Source organism: Pteropus alecto, unplaced genomic scaffold, assembly GCF_000325575.1.
Source record: "Pteropus alecto unplaced genomic scaffold, ASM32557v1 scaffold78, whole genome shotgun sequence".
Lineage (NCBI taxonomy): Eukaryota > Metazoa > Chordata > Mammalia > Chiroptera > Pteropodidae > Pteropus > Pteropus alecto.
The window spans coordinates 10,971,779-10,982,824 of record NW_006443124.1 but is presented as its reverse complement, the minus strand read 5'-3'; the positions used below and the strand labels follow the sequence as shown (position 1 = coordinate 10,982,824).

Genomic DNA, 11,046 nt, shown 5'->3' with positions numbered 1-11,046 from the left:
GGCCGCGGCCGCTGCGGCCGCTGGGGTGAGCCAGGCGGCGGTGCTAGGCTTCCTGCAGGAGAACGGCGGAAAGGTGCGCAACTCCGAGCTGCTGAGCCGCTTCAAACCGCTCCTGGATGCAGGCGACCCGCGCGGCCGCGCCGCCCGCAGGGACCGCTTCAAGCAGTTCGTCAACGACGTGGCCGTGGTGAAGGAGCTCGACGGCGTCAAGTTCGTAGTGCTGAGGAAGAAGCCGCGGCCCCGGCAGGCACCAGAGCCCCTGCCCTCCTGCGTCCCCAGCACCCCAGGAGCACTGGCCTTGCCATCCAAGATTACTTCCTCCTCACACGAGGAAACTGCTCCCATGGGGACTCCATCCTTGGTCTCGGCGCAGCAGTCGGTAGAAGCACCCGAGGACCCGGGCCCGCCATCAGAGCCACAGAACACCCCGGGGGCTCCGGCCTCTGAGCCCACTCAACCGACTGCGGAGCCGTTGTTAGGCACGGCCCAGCAGTTAGGGGGGCCCTCCAACCCCCGGCTTCTAGCCTGTGAGCCTGCCCAGCCCTCCGAGGTTCTCTTTGCAGACGTGGCCCCACCGTCTAGGGCACCGTCGGAGACGCCAGACCCGGAATCCCGACCTGGGGCGACGGCAGGGCCGCCACCAAGCCCTAGGCACGCGCCTCCTCAGAAGCCCTGCATGCTGCCGGTGCGCTGCGTCCCGGGCCCCGCGGCAATCCGGATCCGGGCGGAGGAGCAGGGCCTGCGCCGGCAGCTGTCAGAGGAGCCGAGTCCGCGGAGCTCCCCGCTGCTGCTGCGGCGGCTCTCTGTAGAGGAATCAGGCCTGGGCCTCGGCCTCGGCCTCGGCCTCGGCCTGGGCGCGGGCCGCTCCCCGCACCTGAGGCGCCTGTCGCGCGCGGGCCCGCGCCTGCTGAGCCCCGACACCGAGGAGGTGCCCGCCGCGCCGCCGCCGTCCGCCGTGCCCCTGGAGCCGGCCGAGCACGAGTGGCTAGTGCGGGTGGCTGGTGGCCGCTGGACCCACCAACTGCACGGGCTACTGCTGCGCGACCGAGGCCTGGCGGCCAAGCGCGACTTCATGTCCGGCTTCACGGCCCTGCATTGGGCCGCCAAGAGCGGCGACCGCGAGATGGCGCTGCAGCTAATAGAAGTCGCGCGGCGTGGGGGCGCACCGGTCGACGTGAATGCGCGCTCACATGGCGGCTACACGCCGCTGCACCTGGCCGCTCTGCACGGCCATGAGGATGCAGCAGTGCTGCTGGTGGGCCTGGGCGCACAGGTGCACATGCGTGACCACAGCGGTCGGCGCGCCTACCAGTACCTGCCGCCGGGCGCCTCGTATGCGCTGCGCCGTCTACTCGGCGATCCTGGCTTGCATGGTTCTATCGAACCTGATGCGACTGGTGGTGGTGGTAGTGGCAGTCTTGCCGGCCGTCGCCCAGTGCAGGTGGCCGCCACTATCCTCAGTTCCACCACCAGCGCGTTTCTGGGCGTCCTGGCCGACGATCTGATGCTCCAGGACCTGGCACGAGGCTTGAGGAAGTCAGGTTCCTTCAGCAAGTTCTTGAGTGCTTCGCCCATAGCTCCTCGTAAAAAGACAAAGACCCGCAGTGGCCTGCCGGCCTTTTCAGAAATCTCTCGTCGTCCCACCTCGGGGCCCTTGGCTGGTCTAATGCCTAGCCTGCCCCCCGCAACTTGACAGTCCCTGAAGCTACCGGGCCAGCCCCTCACAGTCTAAGCCTGCCCAAGACGGCGACCCAACATCTTCAGCTCCATCTGGTTTCCAGCTTTGTCCATCGCAGTCTGTTTTACCCAGGTAGGCCTACGCCTCCAGCTTCTGTCTGAAACTTGACCTGTCTCCAGAGTTAGGATTCAAGATCTCACTGAGAGCCTCCTACGAAGAACTCCAGAAGCCAGGTTGAACTTTGGAGAAGACTTGAAATTTAGAATCAAAGGTTAAGGGGCGGCAGCTGGTCTGGTCCCTGAATGAGTTAACCCAATGCCTCTGCATCTATACACTCCCAAGCCAGAGCTAATTGCAAGAGTCTCTTTAAATGTTCTGCGATGTTGGATGGTTGTCAGCTTTAAGATACTAGTGATTTTGTAATTGGATGCTTTTATCCTGTTTTTAAAATTGAAATGAGGTAAAACAACTTTCATAATAACCTTTTGAAATTATATTTTTCCATTTTTAGACAAAATGCTCAGACATTTTCAATCTTTTGCTAAATATTTTGGAATTATATTTAAAAAAAATAGATGATCAAGATCTAAAGGAAATTAGTCCCAACCAACAAAACCCTTAAATGTCTATCTACCTCATTTTTGGCAATCAAGATTCTAGAGTCTTGGACACAGAATATGACCATTGTGAATGTAATTAATTTCAGTCATACTGTGAATGCTATATTAGGAAATGAGTGCATCTTGGGAGTAAAGGTGATTTAAGAATGAGAGAAAGAGACATTTGGACAAATATTTTAAATTTGTGGTTGTCTTTATAGTAAAATGTAAACATGTATCTTTGGCACTGGTGGGTAGCTATTTTGACTTGGCATGAATATTTAATTTGTTTAAGTATGATTTATTTGTGAATTACACCATCGTGCCATGTTTCTGAATCTGTGGTTTTCAAATCTGGCTGAGCCTTTCAGTGCAATAGGTGAATATTCAAAGTTGGGTCATAGTTCCAAAAAAAAAAAAAAAAGAAAGAAAAGAAAAGGTCATAGCATTACACCACAAAAATAACTGATTAAATAGTAATTAGTACAATTAAGAACCAATTATTTTATATGAAAGTTCTGTACAAACAGAAAGTACATGATATCCATTTTTAAAAGCCATCTGAAAGCAACTTACTCCAATATAGCAAATGCAGAATCTCTTTACTTGGTGACTTTAGAGGAGTGACCTAATATCTCTGGATCTTTGCTCCTATCTGTAATTGAGGTTTGTAGGTATTGCTAAGATTTCTCACGTTCAACATAGTGTAATTATAATGGCTCTTTCTGTTTTAAAGATGTGGAATCTATTTGCTCAAACAACCTTTTTTTATATCATGTGGTGGTAATGCTCTGCTTTTGCAAATTGTTTGCATGTCATGAGTTATATCAAACAGCACAGAGCAGTGGGGCTCCCCTCCCATATATATATCAGTGAAGACTCAGATTATTTAAGGCAGTCCTTAATGGAATGTTTTGATTTAATCAATGAAATAAAGTCTTCCATTTTGTTCCTATTTGTGTGATGGTGTCCTTCCCTTAAACCTACAGCTCTTACTACTATATTTTTCTTTTCATCTCTTTTTTTCTACTTAATTTCTTATTTTCTCCTCATCCTTCTTCTGCCACTCTCATGCATTCTATTACTGAAAGAGTTTGGATTGCTCTGCAAAGTAAAAGGAGTTAACCACACATGGATACGGTACACAAAAACCATAGCTAAATGTAAGCCCTGATCTGACCCTTTCCACCTTCCTTGCCTGGAACTCTAGCTAAGCTCATAAATTATTTTTAAATGCAAATTAAATCTTCTGCCTCTGCAGGAAAATTGTGGGAGGCAATAATTATAGGATTCTAAGTAGCTAAAGGTCTAGAAGACAATAAAAAATTAGAGATTTTCTCTGGTAAAAGAGAGGCTTGACTAAGGGTAACAAATGTCAGAAACACAGGTGACATTTGTTACCTATGACCTACCTTGAGAAAGATCGAAACCTAAAGCAACAAGGTAGTAATGGCAATAACTAATGTTCATTGCACACTCAGAGGAGAGTTACTTGAACTGCCAGAAGAATCTTTGTGTTTCAAAAGGGTGTGTGTAAGCCTTCCAAGTGAGGTAAAACACTTGGCAAGAGTTTAGGGTCAATAAGCCTAAAATTCAGATGTTAGGAACCACTGCTTTTTCCTTGCAGGCCAACTTACAGAAACTGTAAGGGAGGAAATTATGATTTGATGTGCATGTAAACAGTTTTCAAGAACCATATATCACTGAGCAGGAGGTATGCCTGTGGAAGGGTTTTTCCAACAACTGACACAAAAAAATAATTGTTTATAAGTTAAGGCAGTATAGGTGGTTAAAATTGTCACAGGGAAGAGAATCACTCCTTTTAATGAGAGAGAAGTTAATTGCTGATGTAGATAGAAATGTGTGAGTCATACTAAGAACGAGCTTTTAAATAAAGTTTTACGTAACCTTTAAAGGAGGTTGGAGGTTGTTCTTGAGCATATCTCATGGAGACTAGGGTGTGAGTAATGCATATATGACCTGTGTTTATTAAGTGCCAGACATGGTTCTAAACTCTTTGCAGGTATTAACCACACCTTGTAAGATATATACTGTTAGTATCTTGATTTTAAAGTGAGGAAACTGAAGCCGAGAGAAGTGGTGAGTAACTTGCCTCACAGCTAGTAAGTAAGTATCAGAGTCTGGTGGCATCCTGTGCTCTTCTCACTACAATGTCCTGTTGCAGAAAAGCAAGATGGTCTCAATCAACCCATTTCTTTACTCATTTAGTGACCTTAGGCAAATCACCTAATTCTCCAAGCTCCGCCTCTCTTTTCCATGGGACATAAACTGGCAGTACCTATTCTCCAGGCTGTGGGGAGCAGAGTATATGGAATGAGTAGGTAGAGCTCTTTGTGAACTGCAATATCAGCCTGAAATATTACCAGGGGTTCCCACTGGTCCCGTAGGGGTATCTGGCTGCATTCCAAAACCAAATAGCTCTGATTTGTGGCTTTGCTTTACAAGATCACCATTCTTTTACCATGTTAGTAATTGTATACACAACAGTCGACTCTGCTAGGAAAAATGTATCCCACAAAAGGAAAATTATTCTATATTCTGTATGTAATGTTGCTTTAGTTCAAATAGATAAAACAACGCCTTTCTCAATTTACATTCCTCTAGAATCCCTACTCCCATCTGCTAGACCTAAACAATTGTCATTCACCTCTCAATGCACAGTTATAAAGCTGGGCCCACCCAGGAAACGCATTCTCCCCGCCTTTTTGGCTTTTTCCCAGAAGAAATTATTTGACCTTTTAAAATGTTTGCATAAATAAACTCTATCGCTCTCCAGGTAGCTTTTTGCCTTGAACCTCTGTCCTGGTCTCACCATTCCAGAACTGCCACGCCTCTGGACTTGAACCTTGAAGCAGAGGTGGTCCCACATGTGACTGCAGGGAAGAGGAAAAAAAAGAGAGAAGGGCAGGTATGTGTAGACTTCTCCTCCAGAGGAAAAAAAGTCCTCTTGGTATGAAGTCGTTGCTAATTCGAATTTCAAAGACAACAAGTAAACACGCAACGTGACCGTCTAAATTGTAGGCAGGCTGTGACAATAAACTTGCAGGGTCGTTGAGAGGACTGCTTTATAGCAATTGCCCCCTTTCCCCCACCTTCACTTCTCTGCTGTCCACAACCACTGCTGACCTAAATTCCCTCTTAAGCTTCTGATTTACATGTGAATAAACAGCACAACCATGTGAGGCTGTGCGGCTCCCGGAGGTTTCCGCCAGCCGCTCGCGGAAGTACACGGTGTGCGGAGCAGGCTGTCCAAGACAGATTGCGCGCGGGTTTGGGGCACGTGGAACATTGCTTCCCTATTCCGTTTCTAATTTGCAGTCTGAAGGTAAAAGTACACTAATTACATCCATATTAGGAGGAGCAGCGGGGGCGGGATGAGGAGAGCGGGGGAGGCGGACGCGGAGCTGCCTGTTGCCCAGCAACAACCCCCGCTGCAGCCCGTCCTCCCGCGGAGCCAAGCGACACCGCGGCCGGCAACGGGGCGAGGGGAGGGACGATCAAGCTGGGACACAGGCGCCTTAAGGAAGCGAGGACGTAAACCCCAACAGAGATCCATGAACCCCTCTGTTCCACGCTGGGGAACTAAGAAAGGCTCTTTTGGGTATACTGATACCTAAGATCAACACCCCCGGCTTCCAGCCTCCCCACTTCTCATTAACCACCAACAAAGGAAAGCGAGTCAGCCTTCCCAGGGCTGCCTGGACAGAGTTGCTTTCCGACAGAAGCAAAAAGGCCCAGGCCCAGCCTTCTGTCCCTTCAGGGACACTAAGTCCCTATGGCTAGCCCTGAGGGCCTGGTAGTTGGGGAGGCTGCAAGCGGGCGTGTAGGTAGCAGTTTTCATCATAAGGAGAACAGTGCCCTCTGCTGGCAATGTCCTGGAGGGTGGAATTCACGCGGCCTCTGAGCTCTCCAAAAGTCTTAGTCTGTGGTACCAACACCCAAACACCTATGATGAGCTCATTCTTGCCCTCTGAAGGAATAACGGAGTGAAAGGGAGATAAACCGGGGCAAGAAGGAGACAGAGGCAAGATGGAAGGACTGGCGCAGGAGATGTGGCCCTACTTTGGTGGTTCCCCGGGTCTGGGAGGGATAAGCACAGAAGCTCCATATATCTGCATGGAAAAACCCAGCACAGAACCAAAGTGCAGTTCAACCAGGACAATGCAGACGCGGCTCCCATGCTCATCTTGACCTGGGAGTGCTTTGTCGAAATACACAATTTGCACTAGCTTAATGCCCCCCCCTTAAATGTGTTTCTAAAAATATCACAATGAGAGAATACAGTGGAGACTGTACAGGGCAAAAGGCAGAAATAAGTAGATTCTATACAGCACATGACTGGAAGCAGCTGCCCTGCTAGGCTGAGGACCTTGGAGCAGAGGTCCCGCCCACTGTTCAAAGCATAATGTTAGAACCCGCAACTGCCTCAGCAGGAGCCCCATATGTTTTTTATAAAAAGGCACAATGTGAGTATTGTTCTATACTCAATAGCACGACTGTTATAACTAATGCTTTTGCTATGAATACGACCATTTAAAATTCCCAACCAGTTGCACTTAGTGGCAATATGTATCAGAAAACAAGCCCAGAAGCAGAGATTTCTCACTTTGGGGTCAGCTGGCTTTAAATACACAGACACAATACCTTTTTAAGGTGCCCGGCTTCCAAAAGTACACTGAAGTTTGCATGAACAATGTTCTTGTCCCTGACGTTTGCAGCTACAAATACTAGAGCAGATTTTCACACATATGTTTGAGAACTTAACATCAATTTTGGATACACAGGGCCTCTGCATAAATAGAGGGGAGTGCATGTCCTATGTTTCATACCACTCCAGTCCCTAACTCCCCATTCCCAACCCCAGCCCTCTCCCAGATCAGTGTCTCTAGCACACAGGGGAGCTGCTTCTCCAGGCCCTCAGTTGCCACCTGGTCAGTCTCCAGGTCCCATGCCTCATCTTCAGCTCCCACCCCCGACTGCCCTACTCAAGCCTGACTGACCCAATGAGGTCTCGAAAGGAGAGTAGGATAAACTGTTTTGATAACATAATTGGAAGAGGAAGGAAGTTCTTTCTGGATCTTGGAATGCATGTCCCCAAATGTCTGAGTGTACTGAACCCATTTTCCATTTGGAGGATTTCTCTATCCTTTGAGTCTTGAAGGGAGGGAGTACCCTACTTCAGCTACTGAAATTGGGGGCTTTGGTAAAACTAGCAAAGGAGACCTGGATCAGCCAATCAGGTCTTGGCTTTTGTGGGACTGATGCAGTCACCAGAACAGTTAAGGATACTGGTAGCAGTGAAGTTGAGAGACAAGCCTTCCTTCCATCTCTCTTATTTTCAAGCCTGGTTTTCCAGTCTTCCTAGCACTTCCTCAAGCAAATCTCTCTTCTTCTGGTCAGGCAGGGGTGGTGTCTGTAGTCTGTAAACAAGATCCCTCCCCCAAACTATGTTCCAGGTGACATACACACTTCTCACATCAATTTTTATTGAGGAAAAAAAGAGGCTGTCTTGCATAAATCGAAGTGCTCCTCTGACTTGTCTCTCCTCTCTCCAACCAACCCTAACCCAGTCCCTCTCTCATCACAAAAGAGAGGAACACTACAGCTTTAAAAATCCATAAATTAATTACCAAATACCCATAAGACTTGGGTAAGGCCACATGACAACATTTGGAAGTATCTTGGAAAGGCCAGGCCTGGGTCACCCCCACTACAAGGGAAGAGCACCGAATAAGCCAGCGTCATCCCCAGTTGCCTGGGTGAGAGGCAGGAGCAATGCTCCCCACCTGCATCGCCTGTACCTAATTGAGGGGAGGGGTGAAGGGTGGTTTATCAAGAGGACGGGTCCCTGGGGACCAGGATGGTCTGGGAGATGGTGGGCGATGGCCAAGATCGCTCCTGACAACGTCCAGCTGGTCCTGAAGGAGCCGGACCCGCTCGTCCAGGCTGCGCTGCTGGGCCAAGACGGTGGCCTTGCCGGCCAGTAGGGCACAATAGGCATGCAGCTCCCGGGCGGGCAGTGCCTGCACCAGCACCTCTCGCAGGGCCCGCTCTCGGCGCGCCACATGCTCCTTCAGCTCCCTGGCGTCCTCCTGCTGCCGCTGAAGAAGCCCAAGTCGCTGTAGCAGAGAGGCCTGGAGCCACAGGGAGAGGGCGTCGGTGACTGGGGTGAGCGCGCCTCGCCACCCGGCTCTCCTGCAGCCTGAACCCCTTTACCTGCTCATCAGGGTCGCTGTCTGAGGCTGTCTGGGCCAGGGCGCGGCGCACGCGGACCAGGCGACTGCTCAGCAGCAGCAGGAGGCCAAGTACGCGCTCCAGGTCGGATGAACCGGCTTTTTTTTGGTGCACAGGCCTGGCCTACTGCGACCTCCAGGGCAGCCCCGCGCCTGGCCCAGGCCTGGGCGGCCCGCTGCAGCTGCTCCTGCTCGGCCTGAAGTTCCCACAGCATCTTCTGGAGGAGATGTGATAGCTCCACCTGCAGGAAGGGCGTGGGCATTTAAAGCTAGGGCTAGGCCCCTGACTTCTCAGTCCAGACTCTGTGCTCTCTTGTCCTACTCAGCCTTCATTAGCCCCACCACACTCACTTTTTTAGCTTGGATGCTATTTGGCTCATGGAGACCCTGGCCACATGGCTGGTCAGGTACAGGGTGGGTGGTAAGGTTTTCAGGACTTATATCCTCTTGAGAAGTTGGCAGGAGCTGGGTGGAGCTAATTAGATTGGACCTGGGGACAAAGCCAGAGCTCCCTGGGTTGTTCTGCTCCAGACTGCAGGGACTTAGAATCCCCTGAGTCCCTGGTGCCCCTCACTCACCGTGGCTCAGAAGTACCAGCACCCTCCTCTCCAGCCTCCCCACAGGCTGGCCTCATTGCAACCCAGACCTCAGCTGAAGGAATCAGCCCATCCAGCAGGTCCAGTAGTGGCTCTGGGCTGGGATAGGAGGCGAGAGTGTCACTCAAAGAGGGGTCCAGTCTGGCCAGCTCCTGAACCAGCTCCTCAAGGCGTGGACTGGGCCAAGTTGACCTGGAACCAGGCTGGCCAGTGCCCCAAACCAGGGCAGTGTCATCAGGAGGCCCTGGGGTATCGTTGCCTGGAAGTCCCAGGGCATGAACTGAGAGAGGCTTGAGGGGTTCGCTTTCTGCAGCTTCAGGGGGGTCAGTCGTCAGCAGTCCAACGGAGTCAATGGTACCATTTGCAGTACTAGGGGGGCTACAGCATGTGGGCCTGGAGACACCCACAAAACCGTTTACCCCCTGCCAGCAGTTATCTGCCCCTGCAGTCTCTGGATGCTCATGGAGGGGGCACTCTGGGGGAACTGTAGGCTGGTCAGGCATTTGGCCCAAGCCAGTTCCATACTGTGATTCAGAGGCATGGACACTAGAAGTGGAAGAGACACCGAATCAGAAAAAGCTCTGGCCAAAAACAGGTGGTGGTCTGCAAGGGCCACCTGCCCCCAGCCCATCACCCAAGCTCCCAGGCTCCAGCTAGGAGAGGGTTCCCTGACCCTCCAGCATTTTGCAGCTATATGTGGGAAGGAGGTGTCACACTCTGCTTGGAAGCAAGATGGAATTCACCTGGTTGGGAGGCCCAGAGGAGAAGGGGAGTCTGGAGGTGATCTCATTCTAACCAGCGGAGTTTCCTCTAAGAAAACTTCATCATCGGGAAGGGAGGGGAGCTGAGCAGACACAATGCAGGTCTCTGGAACCTTCTGCTCACAATCAATGGGACTGCTCTGGGGGCCCTCTGGAGGATACTCCACTGCAGCTTCCTTCCGAGTCAGGAACCTGGAGGCAGAGACCCTACAGTGACCACCACAGTGATCAGGAAGGAAGCTCTTGGTGCTGCACCAGAGAGACAGTAGGTATTAGGGGGTGGGGAGAAGTAGGAGATGTGGTCTGCAAAAGACAGAGTCAGAAGGCTCAGGATGAGGATAAGTGGGAGGCCCTAGACTTTTCTGGGTAAGAGCTATGAACAAGCTTCCTCCTAAGAGTGATGATCCATGTCTCTCACCTGGAATGTTTGGTCTGAAACAATGGTGTGGGGGGTTCTGCTCCTTGGGGAACAGCCTGGAAAGGCAAATAGTTGGATGAAATGTGGTTCAAGTTTTCAGTCTCCCAGATGGCCCCCCACCCCAAGCCTCCATCCCTTCTCTTCCATACCTGGACGATGGGCATAGCCTCTCCAGAACCTCCGCAGGAACCCGAGGCTTCCCCTGAAGCGCTCTGACTCCTGCGAGCTGGCCTGTAGGTGTTGTTGAGCTTCAAAGACCAGGGTTCTGGGTCCTGTATGCCTCGGGGGACCCATCTCATCTGGTGACCTTCGAACTCTGCTTGTGCCGGATGCTGCAATTTCTGGGGCTCGGGCTTGGCGAGGCCAGAGCTGGAGCAAGCCCCACCCGAGCATCCCCCCGCCGACCCACCGCCCCGACCCATGCGATCCAGCTTCCCTGGTTCCGAGAAGCACCACTTATGCTGCTGGTTGGCGAGGCGGTCCCGGCAGGTCGTCCCTGGCGTTGGAGCCCGGGAGCGCGCTGGCTCCCCTTCCCCACCAGCGTGGCCAAGCGAGGCGGAGCGCAGGTGCGCCGCGGGGGGCCGCCCGGGGACCGCGGGGCGCAGGCGGGCGGGCAGGCTCATGCGGAGCTCCTTGCGCTGGAAGGACGTCTCCCGAAGCACTCGCCGCTGCGCGCCCTGCAGCCGCTGGCGGTAGGCGGCCCGCGAGGCGGGGGGGACGGGGGGGTCTGGCCCGCGCCG

At 51.9% G+C, this 11,046-nt stretch overlaps 2 protein-coding genes across 2 annotated transcripts in view; one reads left to right on the top strand and one right to left on the bottom strand.

Moving 5' to 3' along the window:
- Position 1: 1 nt before the first annotated feature.
- SOWAHA (sosondowah ankyrin repeat domain family member A) lies at positions 2-3,232 on the top strand (the record flags this gene model as incomplete). The annotated part of the gene is made up of 1 exon (XM_006923337.3): positions 2-3,232. A coding segment is annotated over one exon (1,692 nt), but the record flags the coding sequence as incomplete, so codon positions are not given.
- A 4,530-nt stretch (positions 3,233-7,762) lies between these two features.
- SHROOM1 (shroom family member 1) overlaps positions 7,763-11,046 on the bottom strand; it is an 8,048-nt gene continuing 4,764 nt past the window's right edge. Inside the window, 9 exon segments of the mRNA XM_025040728.1 lie at positions 7,763-8,432; positions 8,515-8,623; positions 8,625-8,773; positions 8,883-9,021; positions 9,110-9,673; positions 9,871-10,080; positions 10,307-10,362; positions 10,456-11,033; positions 11,036-11,046. The exon segment at positions 11,036-11,046 is cut by the window's right edge and continues 412 nt beyond it. Coding sequence (XP_024896496.1) covers positions 8,100-8,432; positions 8,515-8,623; positions 8,625-8,773; positions 8,883-9,021; positions 9,110-9,673; positions 9,871-10,080; positions 10,307-10,362; positions 10,456-11,033; positions 11,036-11,046 — 2,149 coding nt within the window. The 3' untranslated portion in view covers positions 7,763-8,099.